A 26,261-nucleotide genomic window follows, 5' to 3' on the forward strand; every position below is an offset into this window, starting at 1 on the left:
TACGGTTTCGCTAAAGGGAAAAATTTGGATAGAAATGCTTGGGCTAATTGGTTCCAAGTTTGGAATGTTCCGGCCGGCATAGAAGTTAACCAAACTTTGGCACTGTCCTTCAAAGTGAAAGGAAATAGGTGAATTTTGACTGCTTCAGCAGTCACGTTAGTCATTTTAAAAGTGTCACAAATTTCTAGGAAATTTGTCAAATGGGTATTAGCGTTTTCATTAGGTAGTCCATAAAATGTCACATTATTTTGCAACATATTAAGCAAGGTTCTGCATTTATCTAGGGTCTAACTATACTGTTCGTTACACCAGCTACTCCTGGTGTAGCGAAATCCATAAGTCTGGGAGGAACTGCCGTATTTTTTTGCTGTGGTTCTGGGTTCTGTTTCTCTTTATTTTTCTCTTTATTTCTATTTTTGGTAATTGTTCTTTCAATTTCTGGATCGAGTGATTCCGGTTGAATACCTGAACTTCGAGTACTGCGCATGAACTTGAAATTACACGCACGAACTGAAAATACCTTCAAAAAATTTGAAAAATAAAATTGTAAGTAAATTTAAATAAATAATATATAAAAAAATAATATAAGTATATATAAACCTAGATTTGGAATAAAACACGAAAAATCTAAATTTTTATAAAAAAATTTGGCATTCCCCAGCAACGGCGCCAAAAACTTTTTGAGCGATTTCCGCAAGTGCACGGTATACGTTTGTAGTAATAAAAGATATTGAACCCATAGGGACCGCTTTTTCATGAAAACTTATTTTAATATAGTTTAATTCACGTCTTTAGGTTTAACATTAGAAAATCGTTTAATTAATTATATTGGTCTGGTTTAGATGGAATTAATATGTTGAAACTTAGAATTCAATTCTGTCTTGAGATTTAATTACAAGTCAGGAACTTTCGTATTTAGAATAAGAAGTGCACGAAACTTGCTCGCATTAAGCAAGAAAGCAACTATAACCTTGTTAAGATTATAAACATGTAACAACTCATAATTTTATGCAATTATCGAGCTTCGAACTGCAGACGATCTTCCTACGATCGGGCAAGATCGCTACCTTAATCAAATTGGTGTTTTATGTCTGATAAGCCGAGCTATCGATCATACCATCCATAAATCCTAATTCTTTTACGTGTTCAACAAAGTTTCTTTATAAATATATTTGTGTAAAACGTTTTAATGTAAACACCAGTATATTACTTTGAAAATCATTTTGTCAGAATAACATCAAAATAACAACAGAAAGAATATATTGAATAGAAAAATGTATTATTATAGAATTGTGAATCTTCACAAGTTAACATAGAAGAAGAAACATGGATAGCATTTTAACTAATTTGAGTTCCGGGTTGTCAATCCTTTCCTCAAACTTCGTAGGTTTGTCAGACCCTGTGGCGCTTCAGCCGTTAATCCTTCTCGCTGAATCCTCGAAATAGAGATCGTTGGATCCACTATCAGAATGTGAACTTGTCTTCGAACAACTCTTAAATCTAAACTAAATGCTACTGTGTTTGTAATTAATCTAAGAACAACTTGTGTACAAGAAGTTTGCTTTTGCAGAATGAAAAACTAAACTCTGACTCTTTTCTGAATCAGAACTTCTTCAACATAATAACAACTCTCTAAAACTCTAACAACCAATATGAATTCTGAAATAATCCACTTATTTATAGATGCTAAAGGGTTGTGGTTGAAGGGTCGTGTCCGCTGTGAAGGGTCGTTTCTATCCGAACAAACAGACGTGTTTTTTGGATTTTTGACATGTGAAATCAGTGCTGGAATTGCTACTGTTGCTACCGAGATTATAGAATCTCAGTCGCAACCTGGGGCTGAGAATTATTGCTGAACGAAAGTCATTTTCCGTGTCTGAAGTTAGCATGTCGCGACCGAGATGTGGGAATCTCGGTCGCGACACGGGTGTTTATTCCCGGTCTCGTTCGCTTCCTGTCTCCTCATATCGGTCTTTTGAATTACTCGTACTTTTGGCTCGTAACTTAGGCTTTTCTCTCGTTTTTGCTCCGTTTTAACTCCTATTTAGATTTAACCAAATAATTAAGTACCTTGCATCAAAGAAACATATAAAGACGTAAAAGTACTCTAAATGAATATAATTAGCACGATTTCAATATAAACATGATGTATTTATTAATGATATTTTAGGTATATTTTGGGCTTATCACCTACAAATGGACAATCTTATAGATCCACTTAAAGAATCCCTCACCCAAAAGGTTCATGATCATCATACGAACGCTTATGGGAATGTTTTCAGAAACAATTGGCTTAGTCCAAGTGGGAGATGTTGGGGTCTAGTGTCATATAGACAATTGTTGTCGGATATAAACTATTTGTAAATGAATTGTTCATTATCATTTGTTTTATAAGATATAGTAAAGTAAACTATATAAAGGCATTAATCTTTGATTAGAACTAATTAAGTCAAATAAAAGAAATCCCAAGTTTATTTAAGTGATCATAAAGTGTTCATACAAGCATGAAGTGAGACTATACTTTATAATAAGTCAATAAACTTAAAATCAACCCAAGTCAATTAATATGTTAAAGGGGTTGACATATTACTGTTGAGACTTGCATGTAACAGTGTTTTCTATCGAGACAGAGAGCTGATCTCACAAGCTTTAGATATGGAGATATATAGACAATTGTATGGATCCGGTGAAGGAGTTCATTAGGATTGAGACCCGACTTGAGATAACAGTATGAATAGATTTATCTAATTGTCAATTGTTCATCTCATTGATGTTAGTAGGTATAAGTAATCCTCAGACTCAAACAATCATTAATTAGTGATTCTGGATTATGGAGTGTGATGTTTTGATTCTGTGCGAGCATGGTCCACTACAGGGGAGGCCCTCGGGTGTGTGAGAGCAGGGTTGGGTATCACATAAAGTAATTGCAAGATAGTTAAAGTTAGATTGAGCATTCGTCACTCCTGATAAATAAGAGATATATCCAAAGGGCCGCTTGTGGTGAATTGACTGAAATCCTTGCAAGGTTTCACTTAACTTATCTTTCAGAGTTAATTCCACCTGGACAAGTATAACAGACTCTTCGTTATATATAACATGACACGTTCCATGGTTATAAGAATTGTCTGAAGGATATAACTGATGAAGAATCGAATTATACTGGACCTAATACGGAAAGGTAAACGTCACTATTCAACCTGGCTTCTTATCGCATTGGGGGAATGTCTAAGGTTCTGCTAGTAACAACTCTCGAAGTCATTCTGTTATATATAAGTTGAAATTAATCAGGTTGAATTGATTCCAATAAATATATACGGCTAGCAACGATAAGAACCTAACGGGTCGCACATGGGACTTGGAATTGGAGAACAGAATGGTAATTAAAAGACAGGAAGTATATGGGCTGAATTTTGTACATTGGGGATGAAATAATTTAATTGATAATTATAATTAGATTATGGTTATAATTAAATTATCTGATTATGGAATAATATTGATTAGAAGGTTTAATGTGATTATATCTCTAAGTAATTAAATCTTTAACATAAATAAATATCTAATTAGGATTAGAATTATTATCTAGTTATATGAAGATATAAATAAAGATAATGATTATGTTTATTTAATTATCTAATTAGAAATCCTATTCGGAAAGGGATTCTAATTAATTAAATATCTAATTAGATTAGGATTATCATTTATTTATTTATATTAAGATATAGATAAAGATAAAGATAATATTTATTTATTTATCTATTAGTAAACCCATTTGGAATAGGATTCTAGTTAAGTGATTAAAACCTAATGTGATTAGGGTTAATATTTGGAAGACTATAAATAAGTCCTTATACCTATGGATTTCGGCCAATGCATATTCAAGAGGCTAAGGATTTCTTCCGAATTTATCTCGTCTTAATTACTCTTTCGTTTACTCTCTCTTTGATCTCGTGTTGATTCCTTTAGAGGCAATCAATTTAGATTGCTATTCATTGGTTGATTACTAACCGTTTTCTTTTCTATTGATTTCATTATTCATGAAATATGGTTGAGAAGTTGTGAGCACTTCGTTTACAACGGTAGATAGATCTTTAGAAAAGGTACCCTTGTTTAATCCCTCTTTATATGAATTAATGATTAACGGATCTTGGAAAATAGATAAAATAGATAAAATTTTATAATTCTGCTGTGCCTAGACTTATCTATTTTCCTTCAACTGGAAATCCTTGCAAGGTGATAGTATTAAGAGTAGAAATGAAGATTTCACTTAACCTATCTATTCAGAGTTAATTCTACCTGGACAAGTAAAATATACATCTCATTATATGTAACTTGACATATTCCATAGTTACAAATTCGTCTAAGGATATACCTAATGAATGATCGAATTATACTGGAAGTAATATGGAAAGGTAAACGTCAGTATCAACCTGGCTTCTTATCACTCTGGGGGAATATTTACGGCTCTGCTAGTAACAGTCTTCGAACTCATTCTGTTATATATTTAGTTGAAATTAATTTGGTTAAATTAATTATAATAAATATATAAGGTAGTAGCGGTAAGAATCTATTAGGTCGCACATGGGACTTAGGATGAGAGGATGAAATAGTAATTGAGAGGGTGGAAATTATGGGGGCCAAAATTTATATATATTAGGACTAATTTAATTTAATTGATAATTATAATTAGATTACAGTTATTGTTAAATTAATGTATTATATGATAATATTAATTAGGAGGTTTAATTTAATGTGATTATATCTCTAATTAAATTAATTTTCTAACATAAATAAATATCTAATTAGGATTAGGATTATTATTTATTTATATTAGATATAGATAAAGATAATAATTGTATTTGTTTATCTAATTAGTGAATATGATTCTAATTAAGATTCTTAACCTAATGTGATTAGAGTTAATATTCAAGAGACTATAAATATCTCCCCCAGGGCTATAGAATTCGGACAAGCAAAAATCAAAGGGAAGAAATTCTTCCGAACTCCACTCGTCTAATTACTCCTTTCGTTTACTCTCTCTTTGATCTCGTGTCGATTCCTTTAGAAGTAATCAATTTAGATTGTTATTCATTGGTTGATTACTAATTGTTTCTTTTCTATTGTTTTCATTGTTTGTGAAATACTGTTGAGAAGTTAGTGGGCACTTCATTTGCGACGGTAGATAGATCATCAGAAAATGTACACTTGTTTAATCTCTCTTTATATAAAATAACGATTATTGGATTTTCGAAAAAGGGAAATAGATAAAAATTTAAAATTCTGTTGTGCCTAGGCTTGTCTATTTTCCTTCAAAACCTGAGCCTGACGGATACTATTCAGCTTCATTATCTCCTAATCACTTGCCTTAGTAAAAAAGGACGCTTCTAAAGGCATCCTAACTAGTTGTGCAACTTATTTTGCTATTTGGGGGTACTCCAGACGAGGCCTAGAAGGATAACAAGCCCTCTAGAGGTGCAAAGTAACAACTAGATCAAAACTTTCACAAAACTACCAAAATCAGCACTTAAAACAAGAAAAGTTACATTATAGGTGTTGAACCTAGTGTATTTGGGCAGTTCTTCGGGAGGAATAACTACCTCTTTGGGGATGCACTCCGGCTAATCAAGAATAAGGTCGGGCGATGTCCTTTCACCTTGGGGAATGGAATTTGTGGACGAATGAGTAAGGGGAGCTTCAGGGCCTATGATAGACTCCTCTAGTAAAGGATCTTTTCAGAGGGTACTACCTTAATCCTTTTCGAAGAGGGAGCATCAAGATTAGCCGTAGAATGCTTCAAACCAATACTTATCCCAGTAGCCTTAACAAATTGGGCCTTAGTCTTAGAAGACTGGACCCCAGCCTTTGTTGGTTTACCTTTTGATGGGTCTTTCTCCTTTGGTTTCACCATCTTCTCAAATTCCTTTCCTGAAGCCTTGCTATTTACATGCTCTTTATCCTTCGAAGCAACTTCCACTTCTGCAACCACTTCCTCACCAGACATAAAAGGCTCTGCCAAAGAATCAACAATATCGTGTGCAAACTGTACTCTATGAGAGTCAGGAGGCACAAAATAAGACACCAGAATAACATTAATGGGTCCAGTATTGCCCATGGCAGGCTCGACAAAGTAAATAGAAGCCGAAGCAAACACTCCTAAAAATGAAAAGTTTAAAGGAAAGTTTAAAAAAGGGACAAATCCAAAAATCAGTTAGAAACTCGCCAAAGGTAGGACCCCATGTTCCATCCATTGAAACTCCCACAGAGCTAGAAGAGCCTGAGGTAGCAGAAGAGGAAGTTAGTCCTGTGGGCATAGAAATAGAGGAAGCATAAGCAACCTTCTCCACCTCCTTAGTAGTTTTCCATTCAACCAGTTGGCGAGCTAGTAATATTTTCCAAATAGTACTCATGTTACAGGCTGTGAACATAGGAATTAATGAATTAAAATAAGAAGGCATCAATACACACCTGCGAGCAACTTATCGTATTGAGAAGTTCCCTCTTTATAAACTATGTCTCAAGGAGCATGCAGCATGAATGGCATGTTCTCAACCATATAAGTCAACAACTTCTCTCAGGTGAAAGTAAAAGGCAGCTTGGTTAGGTAAGTGTGCATGTGTTTCTCCGGAGGAGAAAGCGGAGCCAGCTCACAAAACTTATCCTTCTTCATAGCAGAAGGGTTCCAAGAGGTGCGGAAGGGGAATCCCTCAAGATACAGAGCCCCATCCAAAGGCTTTCCTCCTTCATCTTTTAATAGGAAGATCCAGAACTGAGAGGGCTTGAAGGTCTTGTTACTAGATGGCCTATCAAAAACAAAAGAAGGTTCGTTTGAGGGAGCCTTCGATATCCACAATGAATCATCATTTTTTCTCACTAAAGGAGTCCAAATATGGCGGAACAAATGTCCAGTCCGATCAAAGTTCATATCTTCGCACATTTTGACCAACCCAAGAAAAATCCAGTCCTCCGTTAGGAGACTGTTGGGCAGGACAGATGTCGAGCTCGTTCAAGACATTTACAATGCTAAGAGGGAAGGGGAGATGAACCCCATTTTCCAAAAAGATTTCATAAAAGCCTAAAAATCCCTCAGGGTCACGAGTTATCACTTGGCCTAGAGTAGGAGCCGAGAAACCTAGATATGCAAATCCAAGATAAAGGGAACCCAACTCCATCAATGCAAGATCATCTAGTGTAGAAGGTTGCTCAAAATTTTGAAAATTGGGGACAATAGGCTTCTTCAGTTCCCTAGAAGAAGCACCCCTTCCAACTCGTGTTTTCTTACGACCCATCACAAAAGACAAACGAAAGAAAATAAACACAAAAACAAAACAGGCAAAAGAGAAGAACTTACTGTTAGAGCAAAGGAATCTGGGAATCAAAGAAGCCTATTGCTCTCAAAAATCATAAATGGGGAAAACTTGCACCTTATAAGAACAGAAGAAGTGGAAGCAACGAAAGTAGAAACGACAAAGAAGTTAATAAAAGCATAAGAAGTGGAAGTGCTAGAAAGAGAAAACATCAGAGAAATTAATGTTAATTAATATGGCAGTAATTGAATGGGTTGAATGTTTGGGCTTCGGGTTAGGCACGAATCCAACATTTGGGCCCAAGCCCATGAAGGAATGCATTCGGATGCGGAATATATGAATAAAGCTTTGGTTGGGAGCTGCCTCAAGGGACACGTTGACCAATGGTCACTCTGGATCCCAAAGGCACGCTCCCCAATTCATATTTAGCACGAAACTTAAAGATCTGAAGACCAATCAAACATTGCCACGTGTCTAGGTACACATTCTATTGTCTATAAATAGCTTAGGAATCAGAGCTAAAGGTACGCAATCACTCTTTCCTATTCAATTGCTTTCAAGTTAAACTTTGTGCTTCCTCAAGTACGTGATTGACTTTAGCATCAGATAGGGTTCATGAGAACTCCGGTCCATTTTCTGATGATTTTTGTCCTTTCAGGTCATCGAAGACGGAAGAGAATCACATTTCAGAAAGGAAGACATCATTAATTATCATTAATTACAACCTTCTTTTTCAAGAAAATGCAGCGCTCACGGGCCCCCATGACAGTTAAGCAAAAGACATGTAGACCGAGCGTGTTGGTGATAAAAACTACTCCCAAAGAAAATATAAGATGACACGTGTCCAAAGGGAAAATATGATCAAAGATAAAAACGAAGCAAGCCGAAGGCCGAATGGATCCTTTTTCACCCCTCACATGTTTCACTAAATCCTGCAAGAATTCAGAACCGAATAGGGGGACATATGATATCGTGCAAAATGAATCATACACATGACATAATCACATCCCTTAGATTAAATACCATGTGTGATAAATAGGACCTTTGGATTATTAAGAAGCTTATACTGAAACGCTTCCCCTGTAAAGGAAATCCTCATACAAGCTAGAGTTCTACATCACAAAGGACTTCTCTTAGGATTAGACTCCTAACAGGAGAAGGAATCCTAATATCTAAAGGATTCGGTCCGACCTTATATATATGCATGTACAACCACATCCTACGGTACGTTAACTACTATCTCACAACTAGTCCATACTCTTCAACGCTTCTTAAGCACTTGACTGACTTAGGTATCTTAGCAGGTTCGCCGAACTCTAGTCCCTCTCTAACCTTGGTTCTATTTTACAAGTTGATACTCGGAAGGCCCAACGAGACGTTCGAACAATTAGTCAAAGTTCAGATACTCTATCAAATACTATGTTGGTTTTTATTTTGTTTAGTTAAGGTAACTTAATTTCATGTTTAAGGTGTTTAATTTTAAGTATCTATATCATCATTTTCATATTAAACTAAATTTAATTGAAATCTATTTAATACATTTCCTATCGCACCAACCATACCTCTCATACAACAACAAAAATTCCTAACTATACGGAGAATTCCCGCTTATTTTCTCTATAGGGTGGAAATGAAAAAAAAATCTCCACATACATGGATGGAATGAAACTTCAAAGGAATCTGATTTCCATGTAATTTATAAGGATTTTCGTATACTTATTTTTATTTTTAAATAGGTAAATAATTAATTAGTTTTTATGTTTTTACCTAATACACTAGTCAGTTTACACATATACTTTGAAGTCCTTAAATATAACTAACATATTTGCATTAAATTTGTATGCCAACATTTCTATACTTATACATGTTAACATTTCTATACTTATACATATTAGTATATAAAAAAAATTCTTATTTATTTTCTTAATTTTTGGTTTTTATTTTATTTATTATTTAATATAATATATTTAAACTAATACGGAATATTACTAAAAATCTTGATAATTTTTTCAAAATCATATTTCTTTTTGTTTTATCCATGAAGTTTATTAAAAATAAAAAGTTTACATTTACAATTTTATATAGTCCTACTTCTAATTTTATAATTTTTGAGATATTTTCATTTTTTTTAATAAAACAAAATCTGCACCGCTAAATTAAACTTCTCTTAAATAAAAAAAAATAAAAAATCAAATACTATATATTGAAGAGATTAAGTGTGGGAAAAAAGAAAAGAAAATTGAAAATTGAAAAAAATAAATATTTTATTATTACAAAATATAAGAAATGGTAGTTACGTCATTATTTAGTATAATTCAATCATTGACTCTAAATGACTAAAGAGTTGATAGAAACAAAAAGTAGGGATCATATAATTATTTTGAAAAATGCAAGGACTAACTAGTGTAATATGTAAAACCATAGGAACTTATAAGTTTTTTACCCTTTTTATATCTAGATACTTTTTATTTAAAAGATTGATTGTATTATTTGGGCAATTCGTTCATTCGGGGAGCTTATTAAGACAAGCAACCCAGATATTGTTTTTCTGATTGAGACTTTGGTTACGCGTTCGTGTGTTGAAGGTTTGAAGAGGAAGTTTGGTTTTGAGGGTTCTTTTTCTATTAACAGTCGGGGCAGAAGTGGTGGGCTTGCCTTACTGTGGAGGAGTGGTGCTAGGGCTTCGGCTAGTACTTACTCTTATCACCATATTAAGGTTCAGATTCATGATACTAATTGTGGGGATTGACATTTGGTAGGCTTTTATGGGTATGCCAATCGCAGTCATCATAGTGGCTCGTGGCAATTACTCTCTCATCTTTGCTCATGTTTGATCCTTCCTTTGTTAATAATTGGAAACTTTAATTGTATTCTTACCGATAGTGAGACATTTGGTGGATCTTCTTACCCTACAAGCCTCATGCGAAAATTTCAGGATGCAGTTGAGGAGAATTTGCTTACTGATATTCAGCTCCATGGGAGTCCGTTCACTTGGAAAAGGAGTTGTGGCACTAAATTTTGGGTCAGGGAATAGATGGACATGGCATTGATGACTAGTGCTTGGATGGGTAGATTTCCGAATCACCAGCTTCAAACTCTGCCTCTGTATACTGACCACTCACTAATACTTCTTAAATTTGTGTATTCAGATAGGGACATTATGAGGCGTCATTTTCATTTTGAGCAGGAGTGGCTTAGGGACCCGCAATTTAGAGATTTTATTCGGGACGGTTGGGTGGTAGACAGAGGTAGGAACTTGACAGATAAGCTATCTGCTTGTGCTAGTAATATGGAACAGTGGGGTAAAAGTTATAGGTCACGGTTCCGGAAGCAGATTGAGGATTATAAGAGGCGGTTAGCTCGTTTAATTGGCGACGAGACTCCGGATGAGGTGGAGAGGTTCTTTCAGGCGAGGCAAGAGCTGAATGGCTTGTTGGAGGCGGAATTAGTCATTGGCAGCAGCGGGCGAAGACGTTTTGGCTGAAAGAGGGTGATCAGAACACAAAATTATTCCATGCTTGTGTCGAAGGCAAGAAAAAACAGAACATAATCCGGAGGCTGAAGAATAACAATGGTCAGATAATTGAAGGTATGCCTAATCTTTGCACTATTGTTAAAGATTACTTTCTTGATTTGTTTGCTAGCCCTATTAGTCCATGTTATGCTGCTATTGATGTGCTTGAGCTGTTAGTTTCACCTGATATGAATAATGAGTTGCTCTCTTCGTTTACTTATGATGAATTTAAGATAGCTATGTTCCAAATGCACGCTGATAAATCACCTGGTCTTAATAGTTTAAACCCGAGCTTTTTTTAGTATTTCTGGGATATTATTGCGGTGGAGGTTGTTAATGCTTGTATTGGATATCTTGAGCGTAAGGAATTCCCAGCAAATCTGAACGATACCATTATTGTTTTAATCCCTAAGTCTGATAACCCTGAAATTGTGAAGGACTTTAGACCCATTTCTCTCTACAATGTCCTTTATAAGTTGATTGCAAATGTGCTAGCTAACAGGCTAAAAGGAGTGTTGCCTTGCTTAGTTTCTAAAAATCAATTTGCTTTTGTACCAGGCAGAGATCTATTACCGATAGCATCATGATAGCCTTTGAATCCTTACATTATATGAAATGGACAAATAGGGGTAAATTGGGTGAGGTAGCATTGCATTTGGACATTAGCAAGGAATTTGATAGGGTCGATTGGGATTTTCTTCATGCAGTTATGATCAAATTGGGCTTCTCTTTGGGTTAGGTGGAGTGGATTATGTTGTATGTTACTACTGTGGAGTACTCTGTGTCGGTTAATGGCAAGTTTGTGGGTCCTATTAGACCGTGTAGAGGTTTGAGGCAGGGTGATCCGATCTCACCTTACCTATTCATTCTTTGTTCAGAGGTCCTCTTTAAATTGATAAGTAAGGCAACAGCTGATGGGTCAATTAATGGGTGTCAGATTGCTAGGGGAGCCCCAATTATAACACATCTCTTCTTTGAGGATGATAGTTTTCTGTTTTTCAGGGCTACTATGGATGAGTGTAATAAGGTGGGGGCGATCTTGGTCTAGTATGAGGCAGCTTCTAGCCATGCGATTAACCTGCAGAAGTCGGGAATCTTCTTTAGCCCCAATGTTAGCCTTGATTTGCGCAATAAGGTGTGCACTTCACTTCAGGTGCATAACCCTTTTGATACTGGACGCTACCTGGGCCTTCCTTCTCTCATTGGTAAATCTAAAATGGCAATATTTAGGTTTCTAAAGGACAGGTTGCGGAAAAGATTGAGTTCATGGAGTTTCCGATTTTTATCAGCGGCTAGTAAAGAAGTGTTGATAAAGGCTGTGGCTCAGTCTTTACCTACATTTTGCATGAGTGTTTTCCTTTTGCCTAAATCTTTATGTTTGGAGCTGCAAAGGATCATGAACTCTTTTTGGTGGGATATGAAGCCTAGGGGTAAGAGGTCTACTCATTGGCATAGTTGGGCTCGTCTCTCTCATGATAAGAGAGGTGGGGTTTTGGGTTTTAGAGACCTGCAGAACTTTAATCTAACTTTGCTAGGTAAACATGAATGGAAATTGCTTTCTAATCCAAACACTTTGGTGGGTAAGCTCTTCAAAGCTAAATATTTTCCTAAGGTACATTTCCTTTCCTCCAAATTGGACAATAATCCTAGTTTTGTTTTGGGGAGTGTTTGGAGAGCCATTAGAGTGTTGAAGTTGGGAGTGAGGTGGAGAGTTGGGATGCTAAGTCCATTTCAGTTTGGAAGGATCCCTGGCTGAATACGGCTGCTCCATTTATGGTTCAGGATGTAGCATAGGTGCCAAGGGAAGATATCAAAGTTGCTGATCTTTTTATTCCTGGTAGGAAAGTGTGGGATAGAGGGAAAATTGCACCATTACTGTCTGACACTGATGCAACGGCGGTGTGCAAGATTATCTTACTCATAAGAGAGGTGGGTGATGGGCTGATGTGGCATTACACGAAGGATGGAATTTACACGAGTAAATCGGGCTATAAGGCTTTGTATTTGGGGGATAGGCGGGTTATGGGTTATGGAGGGTGGGAACGGCTATGGAAGTTGAATATCCCACCAAAGGTTAAACTGTTTATGTGGAAATTGATATCGGGTTGTATGGCCACCAGAAATAGATTAGCAGCCCGACGTTTACCGGTCCCAATTCATTGTCCGTTCTGCCACGTTGATGTTGAACACGACTACCACGTCTTTGTGGATTGTGTATATGCCCAAGAGTGTTGGAATATAACGGGAATCGACATGGATATATTTCATTTTGATTATCTGACTGATGCTACTTTGCAGGTATGTTTGTCTTTGAATCAGGATGCCTGCTGTTCGGTGGCCATGACCCTATGGACGATCTGGAGCCAACGGAACTAGGTGGTGTGGGAGAATAAACTCCAACTTTCGTCATAGGCTGTTACCGTCGTGGCTCGGTACCTGGAAAACTGGCAGCAATTACAATCCGCAGTGATGGCAAGAGGCGCTCCGGCTACCGTGGGATGGGCTAGATGGATCCGACAAGCCGTAGGATACATTAAGTGTAACTGTGATGCAGCGATTTTTCAGGCAGCAAATCGTTGTGGAACGAGACCTTTACTTCGGAATTTGGACTTGTCATTCATGGCTTGCCGGAGCCGCCTGCTGCCGTTTATAGCTGACGTGCGCATTGTAGAGGCTCTAGCTCTACGAGAATCTATCGATTGGCCGATTCATTTACATAGTGTTAACGTGATGTTTGAAAGTGACTCATTGACCGTTGTTAATAGTGTCAATTCTGTTGGGTCTGATCTGTCGGAGTTTGGGTCTCATACAGGATTGTAGAGCCATTTTGAGTAACAGGCACGACTTTATAGTGTCTTATTCTTCGAGACTAGCGCATAGGGGGCACATGTCGTTGCACATCATGCCCAGTGCAATGCTAGTGGATTTTTTTCTTTTTCTGCTCCAGATTGGTTGCATGAGACCATTTGCCATAACTCCGTTATTGATTAATTGAATTCGATTGAATAACAGTATTATTCAGAAGAAAAAAATTTAAACCAGAGTTTCCAATAGTCGATTCCCCCGCCTCATTTGCAACCTTAATCAAGTCTTATTTAAAATTAAAGTAGAACCAAATGTTGTTAGAAATTAATCATCCCTTAAACTAGCAGCCAAGTAATCAAATAAGCGTTCGATTGATTGGTTGGTAGAGTGTATTGATCGAAAAAGTAGTATAGAATTTCTCTCCCAATAATTTGGGCGGGAGAAATGAGATATTGTATATTGTAGGAGTCAAGTTTAAGTTTTACTAAATAAATAGGCTGTTTTACAGAAACGAATATCCCCAGAGGAAATGGCCATGATTTCATTCATATAGTATATCTGTTGCATTTACAATGACAAAACTTTGTAGGTTTCACCTGCCTCTACGCAGTCAACTTTTCCCTGAACCTGAAATCTTGGGGAGGGGGGAGGGGAAGGGGGTGTTAGTGGGGATGCGAATAGGACAAAAACCAAAAAGCCCCTTCTCTACTTGACAGCCTGTTGTTATAAACAAACAGCTACAAAATCACCTTTAAATAAAATCCTGGTAGCTGCTTTACAAGCAATGTTCTATCTTTTATATATGTATTGACACGAGGAAGATCCAACAAACCAATGAAATCACTTCCAGACCTTGACGCACTTGTCGTGACTCGCAGAAGCAACCAAACCAGTAGCACTTGATACAGCCAATGAAGATACCAGTTTGTCATGTGCCGATAGAGTCATTGTCTTGTTTTCGGCCATGTTCCAAAGCTCAAGAGTCTGGAAACCCATAACAACTCTGTCAATAATTACATCATAAATTGGCAATGAAAAAACAAAAGCAATGATGACTATGACTTACCTCATAACACCCAATGATCAGTAGATAAGAGTAACTAGGATGGAAAACACAGGTACGAAATTTGTTGCCTGTACAGCTTAGCTCATGAATGTATTCCCCTTTGTTGCCGGACCCGACCGTCCACACTCTAACCAAGTCATCACTAACAGATGCCAGATACTCTCCAGATGGATCCCAGCAGACTGAATGGACAGGGTTTTTATGGCCCTACAACAATAAATTAGGCGCAATTAAAATAGAACAATGATCTAGTTATTCAGTGGAAACAAGAAAATGAAAATTCTAACATGATCAATAAGAAACATTCCTCTCATAGACACATAATAATTCATAATAACATGCACCTATACTTGATAACATAATTCTCTGCCTAGGTTAAAGCAGTCAGCCTATTTGCAACAGAATTGCCTCATATTCCAGCAGGGTAAAGGGAATACTGATAGAGAAGTGCTACTGCCACCATCAGTGGCCCCCAAAGCCTAAGATATCTCAGGTTTATTCTAGAAGGCAGAGGCCAGCAGGGGAGGTGGCATAAGTTAGGTGTTACAGTGTGAATAGAAATAAGTGGTCAACAGACTTGTCAATAGTCAATAGGAGTAATTTTATTTGCTTTTATTAGCTTTTCTTTAGCTCTTTACCTCTCGTAAAGATATACCTATAGGTAATAGGAAAAAAGATTTGTTATTCTATTTTGGCTCCTAGTGGGAGAGGGAAGAGTTCCCTGGGAGGTGCTGGTTAGCATCTTGTATTCTATCTGGTTCTTATTTCCTCTTTCCCTAAATCAATACAAGCTATCTGTTTTATTCATCTTTTTCTTCTCATTTCTTATCTTACTAGCATTACAATATTACAATCTTTTCCTAAATTGCAAGTTTCCATCAAATACTATGCATGCAATTATTTATTTAGTTTTTACCTGAGACTATCAATTCACTAGGCAGTTCCGTTATATAATCCAGCACTTCGTTATGCTATTCATAATTAACCTATTGATAATGCATTACAGTTGATAATAACAGCATGACCAACCTGCAGTTTAAGCCTGCAAACTTGAGTCTCAACATCTAGTATGGACACCAAATTCTCTGCTGCAGCTGCAAGGATCCTTCCATGGCGAGGTTGAAACCTCGTCTGAGTAGCACCACCCTGGAGAAATGAAAAAGAAACTAAGCAACTAAATCTCATAATAATGCTCAAATACAGATTTTGCATGGGTTTTTCATCAATAAGATAATGGCTGTAGTTTGTACCTTGAAGACTCCAGCACAACTACCATTCTTGATGCTCCAATAGCGAATCTCACTATTATTATCACAAGAACAAATAAGATCCTCTTTACTAGGGTGGAAATCCACGGACATCACTGTTGTAGAATGCCCCGTGAATGTGCGAAGTGAGTAACCCGGCTGAGAATAGGAACCCGTCAAACCAAAGTAATTAGGTTAAAGGAGTACCACCAAAATACTATGAGGATTAGATTATTCAATTCTATGGACAATAGACATGTAGCCCATAGTTATTAAAGGCGCATGGCGCACTAAGGCGCTAGGGGTCCTGGAGCCTTGGCGCATGGCGCACGAGACAAGGCACACTTACAACAACAACAACAACAACAAAGCCTTAGTCCCGAAATGATTCGGGGTCGGCTAACATGAACCATCATAACAAGGCACACTTACAAAAACAAAAATTATAAAACTATAAAACTAACATAAAAATGCAATGAATACTAAATCATGACAATATTCTTAAGCATAAATAAATTTTAAAATACAAAATAAACCCCATGTTAGAAAGCTAAAGTTGAAATACTAGTTCTACTCCTGATCAAAACTCTCCAAATTCGTTGAATTCGAATTCCCCTTGGCTGCTTTGTTTCTGTTGATTCGTTTGTGTGTTTTGTTCTACTAAACTTCTTCCTCTTATAATAAGACTATGTCGCTTCCTCTTCTAACTGTCTCTTCCTCTTCTAATTAATTCAAATGTATAATCTCTCTCCTCCTTTTTAATATTTGTTTTTTTTTCTCATTTAGGACCCTTCAGAACACCTGTTCCAGATATGTAACTGTAAAAGAAAACCATAAAACTGCCCCTAACTGCCCCTATGTCACCAAGGTGCGCCTTGGTGCGCCTTTGGCAACTGCCCCTTGACACAAAATGGCGCATCAGGCGCAAGCCACCGCGGTTGCACCTTGCCATGGGGATGTCATGGCGCTAAGGCTTGCACCTGGTGCGCCATGCGCCAAAGGCGCGCCTTAGGCACACCTTTAGTAACTATGATGTGGCCCCTCAAAATGGTGAACAGAATGTAGATCAGAATACACCTTTAAGTTACAAGATAACTGATAGAGAAAATAAATGCAACTCTCACAACAAGTAATTAGCTCAATCAACACTACACAGACACACAAACACTCAAGTTGGGAATTCATTGATATGAAAAAGACAGAAGAACAGTAGATAAAAGAAAGAAATGAAGAATAAAATGGACTGAACAAACTCAATCCCTTTCTCTAGCGAAAATGACAGAGCCTCTGCACTTAGGCAGCCAAACAAAAACAGAATTCCCAATTCCCCAAAAGCAAGACCTACACACGCTTATATTCCCATTTTCCCTTTCGAGCTCATCAACCTCACATAACTAACTTTCAGTAACTAATTACTCTTTTCGCCTGTAGTATTCTTGCCCCTCCTTGGGCCTCTCCTGAATAGGATCTAAGATATTGGCCCTAACAGCCCGTTTTCCATCAGTGACTAAAGGATTTGATGTATTATTTAGGCAATACTAATTTTTATTACAACACAAATTAGTCACCAATGCCCTGTTCTTTTACCATTTGTACCTAAATCTCCTTTTGGAGTTAATTACAAATTTACAGTACTTGTTCTTTAATTTCCTCATAGGATTAATGTCATTGTTTGCACTTACAAAAAACACTAATCATGGATTGTCACAAGGAATAAGAACAAATGTTAAGTTGTCACATGAATCTTCATTAACACTTCAATATATATGTAAATGCTATAATGACTTCACAATCCAATATATGATGTGATAACATATATTCAACGGTTTAGTGCATATACAGTGGTCATATACCCGTTCACAAGAAAATATACAGAGGAAAATGAACACAAGGATATGACTTGCTTACTAACATTATCAGCATCCCAAACCCTGACAGTTTTGTCAGCCGAAGATGTAGCTAGACGTGAAATGCTTGGGCAGAATCGAACATCAGTGATCCATTGAGAATGCTCTTCAAGGGTAGACTTCGGTGTAAAAGACTCTGTGCACCATAGTGTAGCCTGGAAAACATGATCATCAAGAAAACAGTTCACCTTTTCCTTCAGGAAATAATTTTTCTAAGAAAAGAAAAAGAAAAAATAATTTCTTAAAAAGCACCATTCAGGTTTTCATCCCAATAATTAACCAGCAACCCAGAATGCTTTAGTTACTAAAATGATTTGAAACATACCAACAAATGTAGAACTGACCCGATTATCCAAAAACAAGATACCAGTTCAGGGGGAATAAGCGTTAAATAGAACAACTACCCCAAATATTCAGTAGAAAATATATCTACTAATTGTGGTTATTGAATAAGCAACACAACCTCAGCGTCCCGTACCTTTTTGTCATGGCCACCAGTTGCAAGCAATTTTCCATCTGATGAAAAGTGACAGGATTCAATTTTATTTGTGCTGGCTGGGACAAGCCGAATCTCCGAAAGTGCACCTGTGTTGGGATAAAAATGTTTATCTGGATGGAAATTAACAAAGATTGGCCAGTATAGAAATCAATTATACCTTTACCAACGTCTGCAGACCGGGCAACTCTATCTTTAAAATCTGCAGCATCATGAGAAAAGAAAGAGTCCACATTGTCATCCAGAGTTCTATCATCCACAAAACGATCCATATCAGCCTGCATTGAGTAACTTGATTATTGACCCTTTCAAATGCCGAGAACAATTCCTCCTAGGTTTAGTCAATAACTCTCAATCTCAAATGAATGGATAGATTGTATAACAGGGAAAGAATGTAGTGTATACAGTTATAGGGTCAAGCAGTTTTTAAATGGAATATAAGCCAATAACAAAATGAAGCTATATACTCCACTTAAGAGAAAATTAAAGTTGACAGTCATTCTGATGAATGCAATTACCAGCTCCCTTTAAAATCATAGGCACTTAATGTAAGTATGTTACACTTCGTGCAATTCATGCAAAGATGTTAGGCTATCAAGCACAATCATACTTCCCCAGTTTACAGATCCACCAAAGACCCCTCTTAATAAAAGACTAAGCAATATCTGAAGTCGGAGTTAAAATTAGACCAGCATAATATCACAGAAGCAGTCCACAAATGGCATTCAATATAGAATCCCCATACAAAAATCAGAAGTACTTTCATGTGAAGTAACCTATCCCTGCTCTGAAATTTTGTTCACCCAATAATAAATAAAATCCAGACCATGAATTAATAGCATATATAACCAGACAAATTGTCTAGTACGTGTACGTCTGCCTCTCCCTGCTTTGAGAATTGTAGAATGTTCACAATAGAAGTCTTACACCAGACTGTAAAAGGGCGGCCCGGTGCATTACGCGTCCCCGCTAAGCGAGGGTCCGGGGAGGGGTCCCACCACAAGGGTGTACTGGGAGCAAGCCTTCCCTTGCCAATTTTTTTGGCAAGAGGCCGCTCCTAAGACTCGAACCCGTGACCTTCGGTCACACGACAACAACGTTTTACCGTTGCGCCAAGGCTCGCCCTCCTCTTACACCAGACTGTATGGGGAAAAAATGAACAAAAAGCAAACAGATAACGTATGAAAGGATCACCACCCAGAATGATGTATAAAGTAATAACGCATAGATTATATAGAGGTGGAGAGCCCGGAAACGTGTGAAAAAGAAAAAAGAAAACATATATTGAATTACAGCGTGCTTCAAAAGCCAATTATAAAATGGACACACGCTACAAACCAAATACCATTTCTGCAATCTTTCCTTCCTCTTGCTCAAAATTCCCAACCCACAGCAATGAACAAATTCTGGAAACCTTTTACAAACATAAATTTGACACCTGACATAAATTAAGGAATGATAGTTTCAATGACAACAAAAATTCCGATGTTTTGGAAAAATTATTGTTCACTACAGAACAACATGGAAGTGGAAATATTTTAAGATAACCACCATTTGTCCCTTATAAAAAGTTTGTACGGCTAAGCTAAAGGGCACTCTGTCATGAAGGCAGTATTTCTGTCAAACCACAGTTCATAAGACCAAAAGCAGAAATCAAGGAGAAAATTGTCAGAACACCATTGCAAAGTGAAATTTGTGAAACCCGGGCAGTTCAACATATCAGCAAAGGTTGGAGAAAAGAACAGATAAAAAATGACTATTTTGGGCATAGTTGTGAAATGCGCAAGGCTTGGGTGCGAGCCTGAGCAACACAAGGTGCACCAAAACAAAATAACATATAAAATTATTAATAAAAATACTTAACATTTCTGAAATGAAACAAATAGTTTAATAACAACAATCTTAATCATAAAATGCATGAGATAAATTCCAATTAACAACTAAGACAAAATTATAATTCATAATAAAATTTAAATTCTAATTAACTTTTAAATTCTAATCAACCAAACACTAAGTTAATAACTAATAGTCTAATAATACCTACTTTTCCACAAGAAAGATTAAACTCTATAGTCTTTATAGTCCCTATTCATCATCAAATTCAACATCACCATCATCACTATCATCTCCATCATCATATTCTTCTTAAAGGTTCTCATTCTCAATCTCATCTTCATCATCATCTTCGAGGTACTCATCATCAACAAAGCCAATTTCCTCTTCATCTCTAAAAACTAATGATGCTTTACCCTTATCCTTTGGCCTAGGCCTAGCACTTGAACTAGTGGTAGTCATAACATTTTTTCCGACTCTAGTATGATGAGCACTTTTTTAAGCTCCAACAGACCTACTAACATCAGCCATGTTAAATTTTCATTTCGGAACACTAGCTCATTATCATCCGACCCCTCTCCATCCAATCTACCCATCAACCATTCATTTGCATTGTCTAAATCTTGTAAAGATTTCCTGTGCCTGTGATTAGAAGATGGAAAACCCCTAAAAAAACGTGTGATTGCATCTAGACGCGCCACACTCAAGGCGCGAGGCTAGCAAAGGCGCACGCCTAGCTGACATCGCCCACCTCACACACAAATAGGGGCTAACCCCTGAGCCTTGCACGCCTTTAACAACTACGATTTTGGGAGACATAACGTTTGGTGAATGAACCTAATAATATATTTGAGATTTTTTAGCTTCCCAGGTTTAGAAGAAGAAAAATTATTAGCCAATATAAGTCAAAAGATATTCAGCAATGGCATTTTTTAAAATTTTCATAATCCCTTGTCTAGAATCCATTAGAACTTGTTTCCTTTACCCTTCACATGGCACATGTTTCTATACACACTGTCCTTCGTTGATGAGTTTTACAGATTAAAGATGGGGACAACAGAAAAAAGCAATTAAATCAAAGCAGTTAAATGGCTCAAAATTTAAGGAACTCACAGTGACATGATTCACTTCCCAGCAACAACATCATCAAAAATGAAATTAACTGAAAGATACTGAGAAAATTGCTTACAAGTTCATTTGAAGCAGATGTGAGAGAACCCAATCCATCAGAGCCAAACATAAGCAGAGACTTGGAGGAACCACCATTATGTGGCAAAGTGGGCATTGAAATAGCATCCCCTGGTGTATGCGTAGAAGGTGTTGAGGGAGAACTAGGAGATGGACCAGTGGTGTTAGCAGTACCAGAGCTATTAGCAGGACCAGAGGAGGACCCTGGCTGTTTTCTCTTTCGCCCAATTTGACTTTTTGAAGCCTTGCACAGAGAAGAATTTCAGTCAGAAACACAAAAAGCAATTAAAGAAAACAACAGATCACTACCAGGTGACTTTCAGATACTTAAAACTAATGTAAAGTAAAATATATCAAGATTGGACTCATAGATGAAGTAAACACAGATAAGTACAACTAACTTAAAAGGAGAGGAGAGGAGAGAGAGAGAGAGAGAGAGAGAGACTTGATATAAGAGCCGGAAAAAAAGGCAGCTCTCATAATCCCTCATTTTGGAATAGTAGATGCAGATAAAAGTATATAAAAAAATTTGCATCGGATTTCACATTACATGAACTTTTTACAACAGTTAAGATGAAACACTCTCATTGTAGCCACTAGATAGCAAACCTGGTCATTTACTTGAAAAGTATTGGACATGCTACCATCAATTGTCATGCTGCTAGAACCAATTATTTTGTCTTGTAGCTGAAGGTGATGATTTGAACTCTGGGACTGTTGACTTGCAAGCATATGTGGGTACTGTTGCAGCTGTTGGCTGTTCTGCAGTTGTTGTTGCTGCTGTATCTGAGAAACATGCAAGTACAAAATAAAAAAATTGAGGAAGTTAAAAGACCATTATCCAACTGAAGGTACATCATTAAATTACTCAACATTTATCTTGTAGAGAAAAAGGTTACCTTAATCAGTAGATCTGCATCACGGTGTAACATAGGGCTATTAACTTGCATTGGTGATCCAAAGTTACCAAGCATATCACCAGCATTTAAAGAGCCATCCTTCCCAAGACCCATGTTCTGGTTATTAAGAAGCATTCTCAGTTTCCTGCGCTCCAAATCATTGACAGATTGTGATTGCAAGCTTTGCTGTGCCTGAAGGATCAGCTGTTGCTGTAACTGATATTTACTGAGTGGCTGAGGGGATTGCATCATCCTTTGATGCTGAAGAAGCCCAAGTTGATCAACTCCCTAATAAAGTGCCCAAGTAGATTGGTTTATCCCAAATTGTGTCTTAGTGGCTTAATTAGTATAAGATTTCCTGCTTTGTTAGACAGTATATACAGAGTTTACTCCATTCAGTAAACTATATTATGAGTCATGTCAAGATTGATTAGGAAACTTACCGTTAGAGGCCATCCTTTCAAAGTTAAGTTGCTTCCTCCTTGACTTGGTCCTACAGATGCATGAGAATAGGTGACAGTCCAACCAACAGTATATAACAGTAAAAACCAACATTACTTCCATGTAAAATTGTTGAGAAAATAAATGTGCAAGTCAGAAGTGTGTGTGCATGTCAAACTTAAGTGACCATCAAGACTCTGAAAGTCAAGGGGGGTCAATGATCATGTCATTACTCTATTACTCAAACACCATAAACCTACAATCATGTAGCTCTAAACCGTTTGCACACAAGTATTAATATCCAAGATAATGTGAAAGTACACGTAGAGTAACAAAAATCTAGAAGTAGTATATACAATGAAGTACTACCATGAACTCCAATCAAAGATCCTTCCATACCAACAGTCCTGGGATTCATCATTGCACTAATCTCACTCTTCATGTCCTGCTGCAGCCAAAGTGTGCCAAAATATAAATAGGACAAACAACAACACCATATACCACCTAACAATCTCATAAAAGATTACCTGGGTAGACGCTGGAAGTTGCTGATTTCGATTTTGAGCCTCACGCAGATTTCCCGAACCTCCAGGTGTACCATGCAGTGTTTGCCTGCCCAAAAGAATATAGATGATGATGATGACCATATGAAGAAGACTGGCCAAAAGAATATAGATGATGATGATGACTATATGAAGAAGACTGAGAAGTCTCAGATACTACAAAAATGGGGCAATAAAGACAGATAACATAATCACTTGCCATACTTGCATTGTCATGTGAAAACTTACCCAGGAGGCTGGCCAGCCAATGTAGCTGCTTTCAACAATGAGGCATGATTTGGATCCAGAAGTTGGCCCACATTTTCACTTAACCTTGGCTGCATGATATCTGACATTAGTACCACAATAAAAGAAGTCAATCTCAAATTCTTGCAAAACCAGGCACCTTCGTAGCTGCATCATCCATGGAATCCCTCTGAAGTGGAAGCTTCAGCCTATCCTCGTACACTTTTGTTGCCAAAGCATTTGCAGTTGCAGAGTTATGTCTTGTAACATCAGTACCAGTGAGCCCATTAGTAGTTCCATTTGGATGCTGATTACCATCCCTTCTTTGCTGCAGCTGCTGCTGTTGCTGCTGTTGCTGAGCATGTCTCTGTAATAATAGTTGCTGCATCTGCATCTGTTGATTTTGCTGAGGTTTAGGTTGCTGTTGATGCTGCTGCTGCTGCTGTTGTAGTTCCCGTGCCTTAACCATTTGAGTCTGCCATTTTCAAAATACATTGAACTGTAACTTTTCCACGTATAGTCCAAAACAAATCTATGCACAAAATTCTAATGTGATAAAATCTATTATTTCATCAATGGACAAAATAAAGGAAGCTACTTGTGTTCTGAGAAAAGCATAGATCAAATTTAAATGGCCCAATTAATCTCCTCACAACTAAGTTAAACGGTGTTCAGCAACATAAATACAAAAACTACAAACTAAACATATGGACAAAACACCTAGAGGTTTTTTATTCCTGTCATAAAGGGAAAGGGTTTAGTGAAAAGGAATTGAGCGAGAGAAAACTGCAAAAAAGTCTAATTGACAGTTGCATTACTCGCATGCCCCTCATTATTGGCTATCTCTGACTATTCCTAGTCTTGTTCGATAAATATGGAATACAGTAGGAAAATAACAAAGACAATACTGCCAACACATAGCATGTGTAATTTCTAAGGAATAACGGAAAAAAACTGAGGTAAAAAAGACAGGCAATATGCAAAAGATAATGAATATAAAACATAAATGGATTCAAAACAACTTCTAAGCAATAAAAATAAACGAACTTCAATGTAAGATGCAGCAGCTTCAGAATGCTTCTCATTAGTCCTGGCAATGAAAATGTCCCAAAAGACAGACCACCATTCAAAGAGAAAACCACCAGGTGCGTCAATAGCTGGAACAAAAGTTTAAAGAGAGAGAGAAATCAATATTAGTTGAGTTACAATAAGATGAATGAAAGAGCAAAACTGTCTTGTTTCTGTTTGCCTTAGCTTTAGGTATCCACAACTCTCTTTCCATCAAATAGTCTTACCAACAGGATCCGTGGACACTTTCCCTTCAACCTGAAATGCCTTTGCAGAAGCATGCAGTTTTCTCTTCATTAGGTAATCATAGATATAAACATCCAACCTATAGCACCAAAAAAATTAATGCATTAAACCTATAAGAAATCATTAATATGGAAAAAATCTTGTTAGGACCAGGAACCAACAATCACCAACACATAAAAATCCAAGATCTAAATGCCTGAAAGTCTGAGAAACAGTTATGATGTTCGGTTAAAGTGAAAAGTATCATCATGGCTCAAGCTCTCCAATAGATGAACAGCCCAAACCCACCAAATTGTGCACAGTTTTGATGATTAGTTAATGTGAAAATATCATTGTCTGGACTAGTCAGCTTAGACCAGAACAGTATAATACTTCCCAATTCCTCCAGAAGACTAGTCAAATAAACCAAGCGGCTCTGAAGAATCCCCTTAAAATACAAACTTTCAAATGTCATACTTAAGGCAAGAAGAAACCACTTAGAAAAGCTCAAAGAAGATCATGTTTTTGACTAAGGAAAAAGAATAATTTTGAGACCAATTCGAACCAGTTCACCACAGTCCTTTGAGGAGATTTAAAATCTCCCCCTTTCAAAGACACGGCTTAAAATTGTAACAGGGGCAAAAAAAAAAGACGACAAAACCACTATGAGAAAACTAAAAAACAGAATACCTCTTAAATAAAATGAAAAATCATCAAAGAAAACTAATACAACGATCCGGAATGTGAAATGCGCATAGAGATATTTCGTGCCCGTTGTTGAAATTCGCAAAGGACATAGTAGCAATCAAAAGAGAAAGGTCAAAACCCTAACTTCGAAGCAAAAATGTATATTCCCATCCGAAACCTAAAAAGCATCAACGCACTCATTCTCAAATACATAATACAAACAGAAAAGGAAAAGAAAAATCAAAAGCCTAACATCAAAAACCAGTGACAAAAATGAGGAAAACCCCACAAAATGGAGCGCTTAAAATGCCAGAAGAAACCGAAATAAACAGGTAATTCTTACATTTTATCAGCTTCCCAGTTGGTTTGGGGCTGGGGCTGGGGCTGAGATTGAGATTGAGACTGAGACTGAGACATTTTGGATTAGTTCTTCGGTTGTGACCGGGAATAAAGGAATCAGAAACGGAAAAGCCTTATGAACAGAGAAGGGATAAAGGATGTGAGGAAGAATCAGGGGTTAGATTGTTGAAAACATGTTTATCGAAATTTCAAAGAAAAACGTGAATGGCGTAAAAATGAAAAAGCTGCGAGAGAGATTGGCATTGCTCCTCCACTTGTAGACGATAATCTAGTCTTGGTACGCAAGAAAAAACAAATGGAAATTCAACAATACAATTCTCGATTCCTTTTTTTTGTACAGTACGGGTAGGCGCGTGGGCGTGTGTGCGCGCGTCATTTGTTTTCCTTAATTCTTTTTGGCGCTTTTTTATTTTCTGGAAATATGTGTCTGTCTGCT

General features: G+C 37.1%; 1 protein-coding gene across 6 annotated transcripts; it reads right to left on the reverse strand.

Moving 5' to 3' along the window:
* Window positions 1-14,135: 14,135 nt before the first annotated feature.
* Window positions 14,136-26,119, reverse strand: LOC136203548 (transcriptional corepressor LEUNIG-like). Of its 6 annotated transcripts, XM_065994734.1 has the most exons (19): window positions 25,809-26,119; window positions 25,469-25,643; window positions 24,781-24,878; window positions 24,533-24,642; window positions 23,646-23,960; window positions 23,489-23,577; window positions 23,225-23,309; window positions 23,067-23,145; window positions 22,700-22,749; window positions 22,257-22,544; window positions 21,967-22,143; window positions 21,359-21,601; window positions 18,497-18,614; window positions 18,319-18,425; window positions 17,846-17,995; window positions 15,937-16,092; window positions 15,716-15,832; window positions 14,687-14,893; window positions 14,136-14,604 (listed from the first exon to the last, which is right to left on the reverse strand). In XM_065994734.1, exons 3-19 carry the CDS (start codon window positions 24,848-24,850, stop codon window positions 14,461-14,463), a joined length of 2,505 nt encoding a protein of 834 aa, XP_065850806.1. In that variant the 5' UTR covers window positions 24,851-24,878; window positions 25,469-25,643; window positions 25,809-26,119; the 3' UTR covers window positions 14,136-14,460. The 6 variants fall into 6 exon arrangements, with proteins under 6 accessions (XP_065850806.1, XP_065850804.1, XP_065850803.1 ...); XM_065994732.1 differs by lacking the exon at window positions 25,469-25,643 and having other exon boundaries at window positions 23,067-23,142; XM_065994731.1 differs by lacking the exon at window positions 25,469-25,643.
* Between the last annotated feature and the right edge of the window lie 142 nt (window positions 26,120-26,261).

Source organism: Euphorbia lathyris, chromosome 8 (assembly GCF_963576675.1).
Source record: "Euphorbia lathyris chromosome 8, ddEupLath1.1, whole genome shotgun sequence".
In the NCBI taxonomy this organism is placed as follows: Eukaryota; Viridiplantae; Streptophyta; class Magnoliopsida; order Malpighiales; family Euphorbiaceae; genus Euphorbia; species Euphorbia lathyris.